General features: G+C 41.5%; 1 protein-coding gene and 1 long non-coding RNA gene across 19 annotated transcripts in view; one reads left to right on the forward strand and one right to left on the reverse strand.

Annotated features, from left to right (window-relative positions):
* Window positions 1-840: 840 nt before the first annotated feature.
* Window positions 841-14,224, reverse strand: LOC103555104 (uncharacterized). Its single transcript, XR_545921.2, has 3 exons — window positions 13,935-14,224; window positions 6,979-7,025; window positions 841-1,025 (listed from the first exon to the last, which is right to left on the reverse strand). It is a non-coding gene; the product is annotated as an uncharacterized lncRNA (long non-coding RNA).
* The window catches only part of PRKAA1 (protein kinase AMP-activated catalytic subunit alpha 1), a 38,034-nt gene continuing 25,241 nt past the window's right edge, over window positions 9,473-22,265 (forward strand). For 2 of the 18 annotated variants that reach the window (XM_070586909.1, XM_070586918.1), the window contains exons 1-4: window positions 14,689-14,803; window positions 15,313-15,395; window positions 15,987-16,066; window positions 16,544-16,634. Coding sequence is in view for 2 of the 18 variants with exons in the window: in XM_070586905.1 (XP_070443006.1) it covers window positions 14,455-14,803 (349 nt within the window). In the remaining 16 variants the exon portion in view is untranslated. Of the gene's footprint in view, window positions 9,584-9,792; window positions 9,835-14,220; window positions 14,804-15,312; window positions 15,396-15,986; window positions 16,120-16,543; window positions 16,635-22,265 lie in introns of those variants that run through there. The other 16 variants (XM_070586908.1, XM_070586907.1, XM_070586910.1 and 13 more) reach the window with 16 other exon arrangements.

Raw genomic sequence — 22,265 nt, forward strand, 5'->3', positions numbered from 1 at the left:
GAAACCACCCAGTAACTTGAACAGGAAAAGTTTAATGTAAGAGATTAGGGTAAAGAGGGATTGGCTAGTAAAAGTTAAAGAGAGTTCTAGAATATAAGAAGAGCAGAAATAAGGAGCAGCCGCTAACACTAGAGCTGAGATAGAGCACCCAAAGAGGCCTCCCCATGCCTGGAGCTGAGATCCAGATGCCAGAGAAGGTGCAGCAGCATAGCTCACTGAATCCTGGAGTGTCGTGCTTTTGGATTTGCTGGAAGGCCAGCAGAGGGATGCCAGTTGGGAAGCCATTCATGGGGAGGTCCCTTGCCCAATAGCATTCTGCTGTGAAGCTGCCTGAAGGGGCGATGGGGGAAGCATTTACTCATTAGGTGCCTCTGGCTGGTATACATGGCAGAAACCTGGCACAGGGGAAGCCACCCACACTGCAGCGGCCTGGCATTGGGAAAGACCCTCATACTGTAGGAGCTTGACCTTGGAGAAATCATAGGCCTCTTTCTGAAGTTTACCAAGAATCTTTTTTTTTTTTTTTGCTTGAGGAAGATTGTCCCTGAGCTAACATCTGTGCCAATCTGTGCATCCAAACCCACGAACCCCAGGCTGCCAAAGTGGAGCATGCAAAGTTAACCACTATGCCAGTGGTCCAGCCCCAAGAATCAATTTAATACAGCTTAGAGCTCTTTGTCAAATTCAACCTGAGTAAAATCTGTGCTGACTTGGCCAATATAAATGTCTGTAAAATATGCTAGACAAGCCTTGTCTAATAGAAATATAATGTGAGCCACAAGTGCAAACCACATATGTAGTTTTAAATTTTCTAGTAGCTATATTTAAAAAAAGTGAAGCTAATTTTAATAATATTTTATTTAAACAATATGTCCAATGTATTATCATTTACCATGCAATCAGTACAGAAATGATTGAGATATTTTACATTCTTTTTTCATAAGTCTTCAAAATACAGTGTGTGATCTCAGTTCAGACTAGTCACATTTCAAATGCTCAGTAGCTACGTGTGACTGGTGGTTACCCTGTAGACAATAAAAAGTTTAGTGTTTTGGGGATGAATGATCATTTGGTAAAGTTATCTTCATCAAAAATGTGGCTTCATTCACCATGTAAGGTAAAATCAAAACACGCAAAAATTATAGCTTTTAGGTCAGTTAATTTAAGCCCAGTTTTTTACCTGTAAAATAGTAGAAAAGTTGTACCTACCTCATAATGTTTGTTGTGAAGTGTTGCTATGAGAACAAAATGAGATGGTGCATGTAAGGTGTTCAGCATGCCTGGCACACAGTAAGAGTTTGAGAAATGTTTTTTTTTCTTTTTTTTTTAAATATTGGCACCTAAGCTAACAAGTGTTGCCAGTCTTCTTTCTGTTTTTTTTTCCTGCTTTTTCTCCCCAAATTCCGCCAGTACATAGTTGCATATTTTAGTTGTGGGTCCTTCTAGTTGTGGCATGTGGGATGCCGCCTCAGTGTGGCCTGATGAGTGGTGCCATGTCCATGCCCAGGATCCGAACAGGTGAAACCCTGGGCTGCCAAAGCAGAGCATGCAAACTTTACCACTTGGCCACGGGGCTGGCCCCAGAGTTTGATAAACACTAGCAATCTTTATTATTTCTTTATAGGTATCATTCCCTGGATAATGGATATCACTGTGTTAATAGCAGGAAGACAAAACCCTATAAGACAATATGCATCTTGGTGAATTCACCACGGTCAATGGTCTGTGCTATATGTTACAGACTCTATAGCACTGTAGGCTCAGAAATTTGATTTGATTAGAGCAATGAGGGTGGTTTCTCTCTCAAGTGAAGTTCATATTAACCAAGTCATCAAGATGGATGAATAATCAATAAACTTATTTTTAAGAACATTCTATCTACAAATGTAAACTGAACACTGTCTATGTGCCAGGCACTGACCTAGGCATTGGGAATACATCAGTGAACCAAGAAGGGTTTGGAAAAGGGGAGAGTGGTCATGGATAAGCCGATATCATGTTTAAGACAAAATTACAGTCAGCTCGTATTATCCAGGTAGGGGTGGGGTTAACCACTTGGAGATTACCTCTACTTGAGGCTCAGCAGCTACTTGGTGGGGATTAGGTTGAAAGGCAGAGGGAGCAGAGAAGGCATGGTCCTGAGATGCCTACTACGTGGGCTCAGGTTCAATCTCAAGGTCAGACTTTCTCCATCTACTCAACTTCTCCACCACTCCATGCACTTCACCTGCCTCTGTGGTTAAACAGCAAACTAATTAATCCACCCACAGATAATAAGAATCATTTGAAAATAAGCTTGCCAGTTGATCCAAAATGTAACTGTCAAATAAGCAGAATGTTCCTGTTGGCCTGACAAATAACTTTCTCTAACTCTGAAAGAGTACTCTTATTTTTGAGTTCAACAGGAAGCACCTTTCTATAGATCACATGAACTAACCAAAAAGAAAGTGGGAAATCTTTGCTTTAACACAGAGTTAGTAGGCTAAATGGCGAGGTTTAAGATCAGACACAGTACCTTAGAACTAGCCACCCACAGCCTAGTTAATTACACCATAAGCTGACCTATGTGGGTCTGGACCTGAAACTAGACCCAATTACTAGGGGAAAACGTGGGGAAACATTGACCCAGTATTCTCAATTCTAAACATGGATCCTACACAAGCACTCTCACAAGGGCACAAAGTTACATGCCCAAGGGCATTTGTTGCATTATTTGTCATGTAAAAAAATAGAAACAACTAAATCCCATAAGTAGAGGCTGAGTTAAATAAACTGCAGTATGTCCTTAAATGGAATAGTAATAGAGCTGTTAAAAAGCTATAGTAGTCAAGATACTGTAGTATTGGTGTAAGAGTAGATATAAATCAATAGAACATAACAGATTCCAGAAACAGGTCCACAATTATATGGTAAATTGATTTTTAACAAAGGTCCCAAGATAATTCAATGGAGAAAGAGGAGTCTTTTCAACAAATATCCCTGGAACAACTGAACATCCATATACCAAAAAAGTTTCTAAATAAAAATATCTCAAAGCTTGTCTTGCACTATGAAGTCAAGATGCATCAAAAGCCTAAATGTAAAGCCTAAAATTATAAAATTCCATGAGAAAAACAGAAAATCTCTGTGACCCTGTGTTAGGCAAAGTTTTCTTAGATATGGCATAAAAAGCACAATCTATAAAAGAAATAATTGGTAAGCTGGATTTCATAAAAACTAAATAGGAAGCTGGCCCCACAGCCTAGTGGTTAAGATTGGTGCTCTCTGCAAACCTGAGTTTGGTTCCCAGGTGCGGACCTATACCACTCATTGGCAGCCATGCTGTGGTGGCGAACAACATACAAAACAGAGGAAGATGGCACAGATGTTAGCTCAGGACCAATCTTCCTCAAGCAGAAAGAGGCAGATTGGCAACAGGTCTTGGCTCAGGGCAAATCTTCCTCAGAAAAAAAAAACAAACGAAAACTAAATATTTCTGTTCTTCAAAAGACATAATTAAGGAAATAAAAAGACAAGACACAGGCTTGGAGAAAATATATGAAAACATATATGATAAATGACTTGTATTCAGAAGAACTTAATAATTAAAAAAACAATTGTCCAGTTTACTCTTTTCTTTTTTGCTTTGTGAGGAACATTGGCCCTGAGCTAACATCTGTTGCCAGTCTTCCTCTTTTTGCTTGAGGAAGACTCTTCCTGAGCTAACATTTATGCCAATCTTCCTCTATTTTGGATGTGGTACACCACCACAGCACGGCTTGATGAGCGGTATGTAGGTCCGCACCCAGGATTGGAACCTGGGAACCCTGGGCCACCAAAGTGGAGCTCACGAACTTAACCACTATGCCACTGGGCTGGCCCCCAAATTGCCCAGTTTTTAAAATGGGCAAAAGATTTGAACAGATAGTTCACCAAAGAATAAATACGCATGGCAAACAAACACATGAAAAGATGCTCAACATCTTTAGTCATCAGGGAAAGGCACATTAAAACCACAATGACATAGCTGACAAAGCACTACACATCTGCTAGAGTAGCTAAAATAAAAAATAAATAAAAATTGGCAATACCAAGTGCTAATGAGGAACAACTGGAATGCTCATTCATTGGTGGTGGAAATGCAAAATGATACAGCCACCTTGGAAAACAATTTGGCTGTTTCTTATAAAGTTAAATATATACCTACTATAAAACTCCAGGATTTCACTCGAGTATTTATTCAAAGTAATGAAAATGCAAAGACTTACATATGAATGTTTGTAACAGGCTATTCCTACTCCAAGAACCAGAAACAACCCAAACATCATAACTAGAGAATGGATAAATAAATTTTGGCATATTCATACAATGGAATACTATTAAGCAATAAAAAGCAATAAGCTACTGAAACATGCAACAACATTCACATGGATGAATCTCAAAAGGGTTGTGCAAAGTGAAAGGAGCTGGATACAAAAGGCTATATACCGTGTAGTTTTCTGTATATGATATTCTGAAAAAGGCAAAATTATGTGGACAGAAATCAAAAGGGTGCAAGGGAATTTTTCGGGGTGATAGAGGTATTCTATATCTTGATTGTGGTAGTAGTTACACAGCTGTAAATATTTTTCAAAGCTCATTGAACTAGACACCTGAAAAAATGAATTTTGGGGCTGACCTGGTGGTGTAGTGGTTAAGTTCATGTGCTCCACTTCGGTGGCCCAGGGTTCGCCGGTTCGGATCCTGGGTGTGGACATACACACCACTCAGCAAGCCATGCTGAGTGTTTTTCATAAAACTACTAGCTGGATATGTCCCACCAAAACCGAGGATAAAAAACAAAAACAAAAAATGGGAAACCATGATTACAGGAAACAATAAATCTAACCTAAAAGAGAGGTAAAGGGAATCTCCAGGACGGTGGCGAAGGCAGATTCTTGGGTGAAAACTCTGAAACGGTCTAGAAGGCAAATGACTGAAGCAGCTAAGAAAGCTCTACAAGAGTCGTGTTCAGGATCAAACTGATAATGCACATTACATGTTTCAGTGTCTTGAGAGATTTTAGACAATTGATGGAAGTTTAGGTTGAATCAATGATAAGTACATGGAAAACCAAGCAAACAAAAAATATTACAAAGTATTAACACTTTCTGCATATTATAAGCCTCATGCATTTCGATGTCTTGAGAGAACATTTTAGACAATTGGTAGAAAGTTTGGGTTTAATTTATGATAAGTACATAGAAATGTAAGCAAGTCAAAAACATGACAAAGTATTAATTCCAGAAAAAAGTCTTTTAGTAAAGGTTAATTATAATGTACGTGATCCAGTAAGACACCTAGAAGATTCTCCAAGTTAAAATTTCAGACTCAAGTAATCTAGAACCATTTCAGTAAAAATAAAATATACCAGATTTAGAACAAATTCCTAACACAAAGAAAATTAAATTCCTCTATAAAACCAACTTAATTTCTGAAATTAAAAGCTCTACACATTTCACAATATACTTGAATTTAATTGGGTTTTACCCTATGGAAGAGAAATAATAAACAATATGAGAATTAAATTAGTCATTTCATGTACTGGTTACAGATGTAAGGAATAATATTCCTTACTGAAAAAGACAAAAATCAGATCTTTAATCCTTTTCTTACTTATATAATTTATTAGTTATTGAGGAAACTACCAAAGCTACATAACAGCTCAGTTCTTCATAGTATATCCTTTTGATACATTTAACATAACTTTTAACAAAGCTGTACCATCATAAGATTTTTCTTTTTTTTGAATAAAAATTTTATTATTTTTCCTTTTTCTCCTCAAAGCACCCCAGTACATAGTTGTATATTTTAGTTGTGGGTCCTTCTAGTTGTGGCACGTGGGATGCTGCCTCAGCATGGCTTGACAAGCAGTGCCATGTCGGCGCCCAGGATTCAAACTGGCGAAACCCTGGGCTGCCAAAGTGGAGCGCATGAACTTAACCACTCAGCCACGGGGCTGGCCCCAAGATTCTTTTAAAAAGTATAAAATATTTAAAAATATTGGAAGAAAGTATTTTAGAATGGAGACTAATCTTCCTTAAATTTTTAAATGTTATATTTTCCTTGCTTCAAAAGCATTTAAGGGTGACAGAAGAGATACAAATGAACGTTAAATGGATATTGCTAAGGAAAAGAAGCCAGTGTGAAAGGACTACATGATGTAGGATTCCAATTATATGACATTCTGAAAAAGGAAAATGAGAGAGTCATGAAAAAGAGGAGAAGGGTTGAATATGTGAAGCACAGGGGATTTTCTAGGGTGATGAAAATATTCTGTATGATACCGTAATAGTGGATACATGACATCGTACAGTGGTCAAAACCCACAGAACTTCACAGCACAAAGTGAACCTTAAGGCAGGCAAATTTTACAAAATCTTTTGGGAGTATGTGGTGTAAGGCCTAATATTAAGGCTCAACAGTATAGGCTGCTTTGACGTCTGATAAAAGGGGGGCCTCAAATGGCCTAACTGTAAGTTCCACTCCCCATTCTTCTCCTATACATAAGTCCCTCCAGCCAAACAACCTTCCTTCCCAAAGGGCCAGGCACAGTTAGTGCTAATGCCTGAGTAGTGGGTTTCAGCTCCCCTCCAGTTTGTGGAATTCTTCAAAAAACTAATCACATTCTTCACAGGAACAAGTGGGCACCTCACCCTCTTGATACTACAAAGCCTGCCTTCCAAAGCCTCTGGTTGTTCACTTGTTCCTAAGTGCATCCCTCGTGTGGTCCTGAATAGTGTGTTGCACTCTTCCCCTAGGCTTGACTTTATGTGACCAAAAGACTGCTGTCAATATATCTGTCCTGTGTTGGGTGTTGTGTGTTTGGCCATCCCCATAACCCTGGGGAGGGAATTTCTCCCTCACCAACAAGGTGAGTAGGAGTGATTGCGACAACATAATCTATGTGTATGGTAGGAAACGGCCTCACTGAAGAGGGTAGAGGGAACAGGTACTTACCTGAGGAAATAGGGAGTCCAAGATTACCACTTGGAAATGAGTAGAGTCTGTAAGACAAAAGATAAAAGGAACTGCACACCAGTACTAGACTTAAGTTAATAAAATTGATATCCACAGGAGGAAGGTTAACAATCCTGATGCTTCCCTACATGTATACTCGAATTGAGCAATTAAGTAAACGGATGTTAGATCATGGAAGCTAGGTTTCTCACTGTCGGAGTGGGAGTTTACAGATAAGCAAAGGGAAGAGGCTAGAATGATGCATGAGGTAATGGATTAGAGTTGGTTGCATGGATCAGTATGAAGCCATGTTTAGCTTAATATAGATGGGGTGGTTCCACATACAGAAATATTTAGAGATGGGGTATATTTATTGGTTAGTATACACACATATATTTCCTTGTTCTGTCAGCTGAGAGGGTCTAGAAGCAAAGACGCTCTGAGAACCAAATCTTGGTTTCTAAGACCACTCTCCAATAAAACCAACCAGGACACCTTGGAGAAATGGCTGATCCTAGGACTGGGGCAGGAAGTATACAAGATGAGCCTGGAATATCTTGTAACACCAGAAAGTAAGGAAGTGCTACACAAACAAACAAACAATAAAAACTACATTGATGGACATATGTCAAAGGGATACAGGAGCCAACTGAAAGAGCACCCAATGACCAAAGTTGGAATGATGTGAGCAACAAAATGAAGGAGTACTGGATCATAACCCAGGGTATAAAGTAAATATTCATGAGTCCATACTGCTATAAATAAATGACTGACCAAATAAATAAATGGGAGAGGAAAGACAAATCTCCTGTGAAGAATTCCAAATAATTCATGTAGATAACCAACCCTAAAGGAGCGGGGAGCATAACTCCCCAATCCTTAAGGGTGGGCCATGTCTAGGCACTTCCTTCCAAAGACTACACTGCAGGAAGGAGGAAAAAAAGAGTCACTGTAAGGTAGAGAAACTTGACAAACACAACCTTAGCCAGGTAGTCAGGGTCAACATCAACAGCGATAAATCAGGTGGATAATAAGAATCCTTGATATGAGGCGATTAAAATGGACCATTGTCTGCGTTCTTCCTGCCCAAATCCCATGACACACCAGTCTAGCCATGAGAAAACATAAATTCCAACAGAGGGCCATTCCACAAAATACCTGACCAATACACCTCCATCCTGTCAAGGTCCTCAGAAACAAGGAAAATCTGAGGAATTGTCACAGCCAAGAGGAGCTTAAGGAGACATGACAACTAAATGTAACGCGGTGTCCTGGATGGGACCCTGAGACAGAAAAATGACACTAGGGAAAAACTAAAGGAATTGAAATGAAGTATGGACTTTAGTTAATGACAACATATCAATATTGGTTCATTTTTTCATTAATTGTAATGAATGTACCACATAATGTAAGGTGTTGATAATAGGGGAAACTGAGTGTGAGTATATGAGAACCCTGTACTATCTTCACACTTTTTTCTGTAAATCTAAAGCCGTTATAAAAAATAAAGTCTACTAAAAAAGGCATCTGGGAAGTCTAGAGAGTAATAATACCCAGCAAAGTAAATAATGAATAAATGAGGAAATAAAGAACTCAGAGTACGGAAGATACAATAAATCCAGGGATGAGGTTAGAATACTCATGTGCACGCCTTTAGCAAGTATGTCTTTGTTAGAGGTAGGCTGTAAAGTGGGGTCGGCTGAAGTAAAGACGCTTTGCATGTCTGTGTCTTAGAGCCTCCCTCAGTACACTCCTGCACTGAGGACAGAGGACAGCAGCAGCAGACGAGAGGAGGCTCAGCTGGGCAGCTGCACAGGAGCCAGTCTACAAGGGATGCTACACATCCTGGGGGCCAAAGCATGCCTGGGATTTTTACTTACTGAGTTCTTCTCAGAAGGATGTGGTTTACGAGAACTACTTTGATAAATCACCCGGGGTGGGATAAGACCTCCCCACTCCACAAAATGCACACTTAGATGGTGTGTTAACTGCTGGCTAAGAAGTTAAGGTCTAGTAACCACAGGGTCTTTGTTCCCTGGGACACGGCTCCAACAGTCCTCTTTCTCTGCCTTTCCACTGAAATAAATGTTGAGCCGAGAATATTGTTTTGAAGGGGACCATATTACTAGTCTGAATGCAGAACCAAATTATTAGCCTATTCAAAGCATCCATGTTTACCAGCCCCTTGTATTACCAAATTGAGTAAAAACAAGTTCTAACAGTGACTAGGAACAGGATAGTCCAATTACCTCTGTCTCTGATCGTCTCAAGTGATCCAAGGGTACAATTAGACTATCAGTCTATCCTTCAAGCATCTATCCAAGGATATTATTTCCCTTAACTGATTAGAATAGGGCAGCAAGGAGTTGAGAGCCACACTTTCTGGTGAACGAATATACTTTGTGCTGCTGATCACAGATTGATCCACATGCCTGATACTCAGCAAGTCACCTGAGAGGTGGGCGAGACTGACATTTTCTTGTCAACAGGAAGGAACCTAACCAGGACCAACCAACCACATCTACCAAGACATGGGTCAAGGGAGTCCTTGTGAACAGTGCTAAGACTTTCTCTAGAAAACAGTTCTGGGCCTATTTCTACAAGGGTAATTGAAGCTTAAAATTCATCATCATGAGGGGGTTGCAAACATTTTAACCTAAAAAGATTTCAAACCCGGAGTTAGGAATCATCCACCCTCGTTAAACAGGAGACAATTATCCACAAACTAATTTTAATCACTGTAACTTCCTGGGGAGCTTCTAATATAATTATTTTTTCTGATATAAACTGACTGCCTTTCTTTCTCTTCCATAGGCTTACACTGCTCCTGGATCTTCTTTTATCCAAACTCTCTCAGTAAGTTTTCGGTTCTTGGATCCCTTGACTCTACAAACTGAGGAGATCTCATCCATACTCACTGCCCTGCTTCATCTGCCATTTGTTTGTGATGACACCCAATTTGTACCTCTAGACTGACCTTTCTTTGGAGTAATAGACCCATATTGCCAGTCTATCCTGGGTCTCTTTACCTGAATGTCTCTTAGATGCCTTAATGTTACAAACAGAATTCACTATTTCTATGAATCTCCATTCCCCATCCCCCGATAATCACTCCAGAAACTTGGGAGGTAATCAAGATTCCCTCCTTTTCCTCTCTGTCTACACCAATCTCTATACCTCACTAATTCCACTTCTAAATAGGTCTTGAGTTTTCCCTTTGCATGCATGGTGCCCGTCTCATCATTTCTTCACAAGATGATTGCAAGCCTCCTGTTTCACCACTCAATCTATCCTCCACACTAAAGTCAGAGTGTAAAAAATTTTTCTAACAGTTAATTTTTTCAACTCTGTAATAAATGCATAAGGTTCAAAACCAAGAAGTTACAAAAGGATACCCAGGGGAAAGTCTCTCCCTTGCACCTGACTCTGAGTCACCCAGTTGCCCTCCCCAAAGGCACCCATAGGTATCAATTTCCTTGGTAAAGAATGTATTTGTAAAATGCATCTACTTCACACCCTCCCATGGAGGATCTTTATAAGATAATATGTCCAAATTGAGAAGCACATGTGAGGCCTTCCGGGATTTAGTCCTGTTTACCTCTCGTTTCTTCTAACAAGTCCCTCTGTGCAATCAGATTTCATCCCCTGTAACCACTTGCTTTTCCCTAAAAAGCTAAAGCTGTGATTCTGCATATGCTCATCCCTCACCCGGGCAGAGCATTTGGGATGCTTTCCCCAAATTCCTCCATCCCCCAAGCCACCTTTTTCTTTGAGTAGAAAACACCATCTCTTAATACTCCTTTAAATATATTCAAGTTCAAGTCTTTGTGGACCCCCACAGATAAAGATTATATCCTCCTCTCATGATGCCCTTTTAGGACCATATATATGTTTTTATTATAGCACCTATCACATTACTTTACCACTCAAAGGCAGATACCGTGTTCTTTTGTTCTTTGAGTCCTCAGAGTCCTGCAAACTGCCTAATACCTACCTGGTTGTTGTTTAATAAATATTGAATATTAGTTACAATGTAACTACAACTAAGCTAAGGAAATATTAGGCTGCATTAATAGCACCATAGTACTTCAGGTGTTTAGTTCTGACCACCATATTTAGAGATAGACAATAAGGAAGTGTAATATCCACCTGACAGTGGAGGGTCTACCAACACTATCACGGCCTCAAGAAGAAAAGACTAAGAGCACCCCCACTCCCTTAGAATCTCTGAAGGGCTACAGAGGAAGCCCCTCACAACTAACTACTGAGCTCGTCCAGGAGACTGGAGGTTATCCACCACCATGTTGGGTCATCCTGGTATGTCTACATCAGTGCTGAGGTGTACTGTAATGTATTTGTACTAATAAAAGCTGAAGTACTGAAGTTGGAAAAGAATTTGCTTTTAGAGGCTGGCCCAGTGGCGCAGCAGTTAAGTTCGCACGTTCTGCTTCTCAGTGGCGTGGGGTTCGCTGGTTAGGATCCTGGGTGCGGACATGGCACCGCTTGGCACGCCATGCTGTGGTGGGCGTCCCACATCTAAAGTAGAGGAAGATGAGCACGGATGGTAGCTCAGGGCCAGGCTTCCTCAGCAAAAAGAGGAGGACTGGCAGTAGTTAGCTCAGGGCTAATCTTGCTCAAAAAACAAAAAGAATTTACTTTTAGCCCCTCTCTCAAACTAGAGTGGATTCAAGGTTACTTCTGTAAAGTCACTCCTGCTTACTTATATGCCAATATACTTTGCTAAGATAGCGGTAGAGTTACAACTGAAGGGACCAGAAACTGGGTGTAAGCCACAGTTTACCTATCTTCACTTCTATACTGGAAGAATGCCGGTGGGAAAAAATGTGACAAAAACTTCTAAAAAGAAATGAAGGAAAGAGAAAAAGCAAAGGAATAAAGGAGGCTTACTATTCACTTTCTTAGACATTGTTAATTGAATTCACTTTTTAACTCAACTTAAGGAAAAAATAAAAGCTGCTAAAACAGAGACTATGGAAGATTGGATAAGAAAACCTCTAAGTTCCTATTCAATTCTTTGATCTATGATTCTAGGTTTTATTTCTGCAACAATGCTTTTGAGTGACTAGTGGCATTTAATGAATATTTATTAAGTAAAATTATAATCTAAAATAACACCAAAGCAGAAACAAACTGATGTTTCTGCTAAAAAATGTTCATATTACTTTTGTTTGTTTTTGTTTTTTTTGAGGAAGATTAGCCCTGAGCTGACGTCTGCTGCCAATCCTCCTCTTTTTGCTGAGGAAGATTGGCGCTGAGCTAACATCCGTGCCCATCTTCCTCCACTTTATATGTGGGATGCCTGCCACAGCATGGCTTGCCAAGAGGTGCCATGTCCACACCGGGTATCCAAACTGGCGAACACCGGGCCGCTGAAGCAGAACATGTGAACTCAATCGCTGCGCCACCGCCCGGCCCCTATATAACTGTCTTAATTGGGTCTTCATAGTTTCATGAAGAGACTGGCGATGAGTTTGCAAAATTCAGCTTCAGTTTGCCCCCCCTGTAAGATGCTCTGTGGTTTAACGGGCACCATATAGAGCTGAGGTACCTTGTGACTTTTTTCTTTTAGGTTAAAAGAAATAACAGAACCTTGCTAGGCTAAATTCTAGACATGATGCAAATTTAAAGTAATTTAAGATGCTATTTCTGGGGGCAAAAGTTAGGTTTTTTTTCCCTAAGAGAATCCAGAGAGCTATTTCCGCTTTGTAGAGATCCAAAAAGCCTGAGCTGCAGAAACTCACAAGGCAAACAGGTAAAGGTGAAGAAACCAGGGAGCAAAAATTACAACAGCAACCACTGCCCGCCCCACACATATCTCAGTAATCAAAGATTTCTTAACTTTTTTGGCCCTTCAAAATATGTGCAGGGGACGGCTCCGTGGCCGAGTGGTTAAGTTCGCATGCTCTGCTGCGGCGGCCCAGGGTTCGGATCCTGGGTGTGGACATGGCACCGCTTGTCAGGCCACGTTGAGGCGGGTCCCACATCCCACAACTAGAAGGACCTGCAACTAAGATACACAGCTATGTACCAGGGGGTTTGGGAAATAAAGCAGAAAAGAAAAAATATGTGCAGTCCATAACACAGTAGGAGCTGATCCAAGGCTTGTGGTAACTGTTCTCTGCTTATTTGATGGAAGTGTAAGCTCAAAAGCTTTTTCTTCCTCTCCAGTATCTCACTTGGAGCAAAGCAGTGCTTAATGCATGTTATTTTGATTTCGTAAATAGAAAGTCTATAAAAGTCAGGAGAGTTGGGTAACTTTCGTTGGGAAGAAAAACGCCAACTTTTTTTTTTTTTTTATTAATGTTACGATAGATTACAACCTTGTGAGATTTCAGTTGTACATTTTTGTTAGTCATGTTGTGGGTACACCACTTCCCCTTTTGTGCCCTCCCCCCACCCCCCCTTTTCCCTGGTAACCACCGATCAGATCTCCTTATCAATATACTAACTTCCACCTATGAGTGGAGTCATATAGAGATCGTCTTTCTCTGACTGAAACGCCAACATTTTTAGTCTTTTTTAAAAATATTATTTTCATGAAGAGTCCAACTCTTTGTCCATTAACACTGGCCCAAATGCTATGACACTGCAAAACTGAAACCATATAAACTGGTTTTTTGGACACTTGATTTTGCCCATGTTAGAGGAATATAATTGAGTAACAAACTCACTTAAAAATTCGATTACAAATAAGCATACTTTCTCACCTCCCCTGTGATATGACATGATCCCATTTCTATAGATAAGACTAAATCTTACTCGTTGTAAGTAAAATAAATATTTGTCGATTGATTTGGTTGACGCAACCGTAAGCCTCGTCTTCAGCTCAAAGTCTACATTTTACTGATAATCTAAAAATATTAATTCCTATACATCAAAATGTCTAGGTAACATCCCACTTCCCGAACACACATACATTCACAGATATGCCCAACCTGCTCCTTCCAACAGAGCTTGCTTCGGGGACGAAATTTCACAGGAGCGTCTAGCGCGAGGAGAGACGGACGACGCCGCTTGAGCTGCGGAGGTGCCCAACAGCAACTCACTGGCTCAAAGTAAAAAAAGAGCGGCGAGGCCGGGGGGCGGGGGAGGAAGGGAGAACTCCATCAAAGATCCAAGTGACAACTCCCAACGGCTTCTAGATTCCATCCGAACAGGAAAAATGAAAAGGTTAGAAACGGTGGCAGGGCGTTGTCCCCTGCCATGTTTCAATTCACGCTGTACTAGGAACAAGCCACACATCTGTCCTACCCAAGGGGGCTTCTACAGTGCCCGTCTCCCCACCTTGGAATCACAGGGAGAGCAGTCTCCTCGACCCAGGAGGAATAACCCAGGGAGACTACTGCGGGCAGAGACTCAGCCAGAGCGGACAGGAACCAAGGGGCTGCCGCCCTCCTCTGCAAGCCAGGAAGCCCCCTCCCGCCCGCAGGTGGGCGGGCGCCCGGGGCCGAAAGGATGCGGGGCGAGGAAGGGGGTACCGGGGCCCCTCCCAGCGACCCCGCCCCGCCCCGCCAGGGGGAGCGTCTGCGCCCGACGGCCCGCGGCGGGGACCGGGCGGGCGGCGCCGGGTGGCGTCTCGGCGGCGCGGTTCCCCTCCCGCGTCCCCACCCCCTCCCTCGCCGGCCGCCCGCCCCCGGCGCGGCCCTGCCCGCCCCCTCCGCCCCCTCCCGCGGCGCCATGCGCAGACTCAGTTCCTGGAGAAAGATGGCGACAGCCGAGAAGCAGAAACACGACGGGCGGGTGAAGATCGGCCACTACATCCTGGGGGACACGCTGGGGGTCGGCACGTTCGGCAAAGTGAAGGGTGAGCACCCCCGGGGCAAGGCTCGGCCCCAGCCCGGGATCCGGGCGACTTCCGCCTCCCGCACCCCTGCATCCTCCCCCGTCCCCTGCGTGCCTCGTCCCCCGGGCTCGGCAGTCCATGTCCTGCCTCCGGCGGGAGCGGAGCCCGAGGCCGCCGCGGGACTGCGATGCGGCCCTCCCAGGTTGGGCCGGGGTGAGGGGGGCGTCGCCATGGCGACGGCGCCGCGGCCCGAGGGGCTCGTCGGGGCGCGGGGCGGGGATGCGGAGGTGCGAACTTTCCCAGGTGGGGCGGTCCGGGGCTCGCGGCGCGCTCCGAGCGCGGGGTGGGGGTGCCGGCCTCTGCCCGGAGCGGCGGGGGTGGCCTCCCTGCGCCCGGCCGTGAGCCCTCGGCCCGGGGCCAGCCCATCGCTGCTCGGCATTGTCCGTGTTTCCGTCCTCTGGAGGAGGCTGTCGACTTACCTGACCCGGCCGACTCTCAACTGTGAAATAATGTGTTCCCCCCCAAATTAGGCTGCTTTGGGAGTAGCTTGCAGAATTAAAAAAAAAAAAGGCCATGTCGTCGGAAGGATCACTCATTGTTTTCGGAGCAGTTAGTGAGTATAAACCGGTCCTATATTTGCGTTGTGGGGTTTGTGTTCTGGATGCAGACTCCGGCCCTTCGGTGTTTCTGAATGATCAGTTTTGCAGTCTCTGTGCCAAACCTGGTAGGTGGTGCAGATATTGCCTCCAGATAGTATTTCTTCATTAATGCAGTCGTATTTTCACACGATATTTACATTTTAATAAACAATTCAGTGTACATCATGTGAACTTTTTAATTTTTTTAAAGAAAAGCGTAGAATCTATTACCCTTGTGTTTCAACATAGTATTCTGGAAATAACGAACTTGGTCTCCAGTTCACCAATTCTGGCACAAAAAGTTTAATTGCAGATTTTGTGAGGCATACATATTTTTTTTCTTTAAAATATTTTACTGTTATTAGGGATATAGAAGAAGGAAGTATGGAACTGATCAAAATAACTTGCCCATTGGTTTTGGATAAATGATAGACTATGACTTGCATACGTTAAGCTCCTGGTAAATATTTGACTTTAAAGAAAAAAGAGTTTGTGAAAGTCTGTACGGTGAATTGACTGAACCTTGCTGTCCCAGAGCTAAATAAACATTTTCTGATTTTATCTAGGGATGGAAGAGGAGAACCCTTCCTTCTCTTGCCCTTTCTGAGTCATAGAACTGGAAAATTGCCGTATAGCCAGCCCACAGGCAAGCAACTGCCTAAACCTTCTTATGAAAATCAGCAAGGCCAACAATGTAAGGTCAGAAGCAAATGCCAGAATAGGATACTGAGCCATTAGGGTGGGTCTGTATTAGGCCAGTAAGATGTTTCTGTGCCCTTGAAGTTATTTATTTACTTTTGGCTATGCTGCGTCTTGTTAGTGGTTACCAACTGCTTTTAGTTTACAAGTATTTGTAGGAAATGCTCATTAATGTGCCCCAAATAGTGATGACACTTTTGATGCCCTCACCCCGCCCAGAGTTCTGCCTGGATTAGGGAGCTCATTTTTCTCCTAATATAGACCTGAACAGAGTCAGCTCCCATATTCTTATTTACTAGATGGCTTTTGGCATGGCAGATAGGAAAGCAAGAGGAAATTTTTCATTTTCTGTATTTGATCTGTCTTGTGGCTGGGACGTGAATCCCTCTAGTGACTGCTGTTCCTTAACCTTCACTCCGCGCAGGTGACTCTTGAAGTACCACACACTGGCAAAGTCAGCAACCTCTCCAAATATAGAAAGGCCAATATTAGTCAAAGCATCACAGGTTTCATAGGTATGATTACGTTTGTTCATAAATACTTTAGTTGATGTTGGTCAGAATGCTCAACTAGTGCATTTTTTAAGTTGTTAAACAATTGGGATGCTTTTCCCCGCAAGTGATGGAAAATCCAGCTCAGCCTGTCAAGAACATCTCTGTGGTTCTCTCTCCAGAGCAAGGAAGCTCCAGCATATCTATCATGGATCTCATGGCTCATCCAGTCACTCTGGCCGGAGATGCCAGTTGGCTCAGACTTGTTCCTAAGTTGGCACTAGCAAGGGAGATGGCATTACCCTTGGAGGAATATGGCCCACTGTTGGATGTGTGTGTGTGGGGGGGGTGCATCTTCTTCTGAAGTGCTTGGATAGTGTAAGGAGATGGGGTAGCTACCTACACAGAAATGAGTATTAATTGTTAGGAGAGAGAAAGGGGGACATAGATGCTTGCCGAGCAGGCAAAAATAGCTACTATAGTGGTAGCAGTAACTTACCCTAGCTTTAATTTGACAAGAATTCTTATGAATAATACGATTAGCCATATGTTTCAGTGCAGACAATTTAGAGGAGATAAAGCTTTTAAAATTATACACCTTGGTAAATTGAACAGAGAAAAGGAATCTAATAGAAGATGTGATGTTGAGGATAGGCAGAAAAATTCCCAATATGATATTCCGGGCTTAGGGGAAATTTAATTTTGGGGGGGAGGGGAGTGTAAATTCATAGTAATTATTTTGTTTCCTTTTACAGGCTAGAAAAAAAAAATCCTGCGGTAACTTAATTGTAACATTTTGAGGGGAAAGTTTAAATAGACAACTAGGATTAGTTTGGGATTATGCTTGAATTATCTGAACAGTTATAAAAGCATGGATGAATAAAGTCATGTCACTATTGCAGTAAATTAAAATGGCAGTTTTTGTTAGTTTTCCAAGAGAAGAGAAGACTCTCTTTAGTGACATGGATGGTCTTTGGCAAATGAGTTGTTAACACATAAAACCTGTTTATTAAGTTGGTGAGTAGTTCTACATAAAATTGCAATTTCAGGTAAATAGGTGTGTGTTCTCTTTGTGAATGAATTATAATACAAGTTATTTAAACATTTCTTTAAGTTAGAAATCTGTATATGAGCTAGAGCTATATATAGCATGGGTGAATCTCAAGTATATAAGATTAGACCACAAAAGCAGAAGTAGAAGAATATGTACAGTCATGTTATTTATATAAATTTTAAAAACATGCAAAAACACTCATAACTTGCTGGTGGGAGTATAAATTGGTACCACCTCTATAGAGTGTGACAGCAATTCAACTTCTAGGAATTCATCCTGCAGATATACTCGTGTGTGAAATAATGAGTTATTCACTGTTGTATTGTTTGTAAATACAAAAGATTGGAAGTAATCTTTCTAATAGAATAGTAGTTAAATTATGTTTTATCTATGCAGTGATATACTTTGTACACGTTAAGGAAAAAAAAGCAAGAGACTTTATATAATTTAGAGAACAATTTCCCAGGTGTATTTTTTTTTTTAAGGAAGATTAGCCCTGAGCTAACATCTGCCACCAATCCTCCTCTTTTTCCTGAGGAAGACTGGCCCTGAGCTACCATCCGTGCCCATCTTCCTCTACTTTATATGTGGGACGCCTGCCACAGCTTGGCTTGACAAGCAGTGCGTAGGTCCGCACCTGGGATCCAAACCAGCGAATCCCAGGCCACTGAAGTGGAATGTGTGAATTTAACCACTGTGCCACTGGGCCACTGGTGTATTTTTAAGAGGCAAAATAAGGGGATAGTAGAACAATGTATATAGTATACCTACCATTTGTGTATAAAAGCAGGGGCAAGTATGTACCTAAGTGTAACTGCTTATGTGTGTGCCGAGTGTCTAAAGGTACACATGAAACTGTGTTACATTAGTTGTTCAGGGGCGGGGAACTGGGTAGCAGGGGGAAATTTCACAGTATGTCCTTCTCTACTTTTGAATTGTGTACTGTAGGTATTATGTATTCAAAAGAATATATAAAATTAAATTTGTAAAAATCAACATGAGAAACTTGTTACTGTACACATGGGAAAGACAAACACTGCATTCAACATAGTAGTTCCCTCTGAGGGAAGAGAAAGGGATCTGGGAGGAGTCACACAGGGCTCCAGTTGCATCTGTAATGTTTTGTTGCTTAAGTTGGTGGTATAGGTGGGATCTGGGTATTTGATTTGCCTTTTAGGATGCCTGAAATGTTTTGTTAAGAAAAGGTACCTTTCTCAAATTTCCACTTATGGGTTTGAAAGCTCACCCTTTTCCAGAATTAATTTATTTACCTTCTACTTTTAGCAGTGGGATTTTTATTCTTTTAATTTTAGATCGAGAACAAAATGGTTAGGTGATTAGAATATCTTCAGTAGATATTTCTGTCTTTGTGGCATCTCTTTCCTATTTAAAATTCTTTCTTTCAAAGTATGATCTTGTTTCACTTTGATTACATATCTGATAAGAAGAGCATTTGTTGCAATGTTCTGCAGTTAGACAAAGTTCCCTTTAGAAAGCAGTGACAGTTTGTTAGTGAATATTTAGTTGACTAATCTGCTGTTCTAGTGAGAGAGACAGTGTGAATTCTGGTAACCTTTGCTGTGAGTGACTGCAGGTCTTCCCTGGCAGAAATATGTGTCTTCCGTTTCATTCAAAAGCAACATCTTGGCACTACTGTAAAACAGTGACAGTCTGAAAAGTCAAGTTTTGAGCTTTGGAAAAGGGGAGCAATTTCTTAGTAATGCATATTCCTGACAAAGTCCATTTACCACATTACAAAGTCCATTTACAGTCCGTTACTACACTGATTTATTGACTATGGAGCAACAATTAATTTGGCTGCAACTGAGTTTAGTCAATGGAGAATCTTTAGCCCAGTGTTGAGAAGGCGGTTCAGGTTTCGATATTGTGCCGTTTCCCCCTCCTGCTGCACATTGATTTTGGGGTAGAGTGCATTGGTCAAAAGACTTGGAGTCAGAAGACCTGTCCCAACCTGATCGCTTAATAGCTTTGCTTCAGCAAATGGCACATTCTCTCAGAGCCTCATAATTACCTGCATCATAGGTTTATTGTGAGGATCGAATATGATAATGTGTTTCCTAAACTGTAAGACACTATATTTTCAACAGTATTATGCTACTGAAATTCTAATATTGATGTTGGTAATGGGGTTCAAGGAAAATATTTCTGTTCCTTTAAGGAAAACATTATCATATGATGGCCTTAAATTACCAAGATTTTGCTGGGAAGAAAGAGGGGGAAAAGCATTAGGGGGATACTGCCCACTCTGAGAAAATATTTTAGAGTCATCAGTGTTGGGACATTATTTGAAAAGCGTGGAGGGAAAAACCTGTATCCAGTTAAGACTGGGAAATACTAGGTTAAACAGCGTTTAACAGGTTTCTTTACTATAGGGCTTTTCAGAGCCATTGCTGTGCTAATAGGCATAGTGAGTTTCCAAAAGGGAGAGTGTACATCCTTTCCCAGACTTCCTTGATTATGAAATCTTTTTCTGTGGAGACTCTCCAGTCCTAGTTTTTTGTAGAGCATACTTTAGAAAATCTATTCTAATAATTTTAGTTTTGTGATTTTTCTAGCTCATAGAAAATTAGAATCCCCCAATTAGAACATTGAGAGGGGGCTATAAGAGCTGACTCTTGATAGACCTGAAGGATGCAACACAACTTCAAAAAGCAGAAAACCACAGGAGCTGGAACCTAGAACCTGGGAGCCCGGGAGCAAGAAGTGCTGTCGGGTGAAGTAACTCCCACTGTGTCACTGTGTGAGGGGAAGTAACTGATGCTCACACAGGGGGAACCTGTGCCTGGCTCCCAGTCATCACATAGAGTGTGTTCCGTTTAAGAATTCTTGGGCCTCTGTAGTACAGTTTAGAAAAACTGTTTTCAAAAAAGATTACTTTTGTTAACTTGTTCGTTTTAATGGAGAATATCATATTTTAGGAAAAATGTATTATGTCAATTTCCTAGGGCTGTAGCAACAAAGTACCGCAAACTGGGTGGCTTTTAACAACAGAAATCTATTCTCTCCGAGTTCTGGAGGCTGGAAGTCGGAAATCAAGGCTTAGTAGAGTCACACTCCCTCTGAAGGCTGTAGGCGAGGACCTGTCTTTGTGTCGTCCAGCTTCTGGTGGCTCCAGGTGTTCCTTGGCTTGTGGTAGCAAAACTCCATTCTCTGCCTTTGTCTTCACGTGGCCGCCTTCAGAGTGTGTGTGTGTGTGTGTGTGTGTCCGTGTGTGTCCATGTCCATGTTCTCTCCTCTTCTTGTAAGGACACCAGTCATTAGAGAGCCCACCCTAAATCTAGGATGATTTCATCTTGACATGCTTAACCAATTACATCTGCAAAGACCCAAATTCCAAATAAGATCACATTCTGAGGTTCCGATGGACAGGAATTGGGGTGGGGGGTACTCTTCAAGCCAGTACGCTTGCCATTGTGGTTTATATGCTTTTAGTTTATGCTCTTCGTTTCTCCCTTGTATTACTTTAATTTTTGAGTAACTTTTAAATTGGTTTGACAGAATGAATAAAATGTCTTCTTGGTATCTTGTCTTAAAACATTGAAATTGGTCTGAGGCAGGTTTTTAGTTGACTGGATCCATTTTCTCCTATGGGAAAAAGGTCTGTAGCAGTGCTTGGCACAGAGTGGGTGCGGGTACTCAGTAACTATTTCTTAAATGAATGAGGGAATTTTTAGAATAATTCTTATTAGTATGGGAGAATTCAGTCTATTATTTTTTTCAGACCACAAGACTATAAATTAAGGATTCCTCTGATATGTTCAACTTCTACTACTTATGGCTTTACATTTGTATTATTATACTATGTAACGTCCTCTTGAGGATTATCTTTTTTAAAAAATTATCGTATTTCACTTACCATTTTTGGAAAAAGCACACGTTTTTGAAGCAGACGGGTTCATGTTTTGGCTTTGCCAGTCACTAGCTGTGTAACTTGGGGCACGTTATTTCATCTTCCCATTCCTCCCTCTGTTACCTGTAAAGTGTTGCTAATAGCATGGTAAGAGTTAGAGTCAGTCTGTTTGTGTACAAACTGGGTGTGTCTCGAATATTAATTAGTAACTTGCATACCTTAATTATGTGTTACAAATCAACTAGATTTACATTTTTAAAAGATAGTATTTGTTTAAAAACTCTGATTTAAACGCAAGTCAAATGAACCTGATTTTTCCCTCTGCATTCTTCTATGATGGAACAAGTGTTCCCACGGTTTTTAGGTAGGAGATGAAATCACTGTCCAGGGCCAGCTGCTGTGTGGATATATGTGTAGCAGTAATATGTTGGAGATTAACCAAAGTCAAGAAATGAGTTGAACTTTGGAAACTAGAAATCTCAGGATTGGTGGCAGTGGGAGTGGGGAGGGTGGAACAGGTTGGTGAAATCGAAGCTGTGAGGATGGGAGCCCGATGCATAGAGATCACAGCTGTTATTTATTCAGCACTTAGTATGTGCCTGGGTAAAGACATGCTACTGAATCTAAGTGGATAAGGGGGACAAATAAAAGAGCCGAGATAAAATTGGTTTTATAGGGATTAAACCAGAAAATTTAGGGCTGATTAGATAGGGATGGGGGATAGGTGTGG

This window comes from Equus przewalskii, chromosome 20 (assembly GCF_037783145.1).
Source record: "Equus przewalskii isolate Varuska chromosome 20, EquPr2, whole genome shotgun sequence".
NCBI classification, from domain to species: domain Eukaryota; kingdom Metazoa; phylum Chordata; class Mammalia; order Perissodactyla; family Equidae; genus Equus; species Equus przewalskii.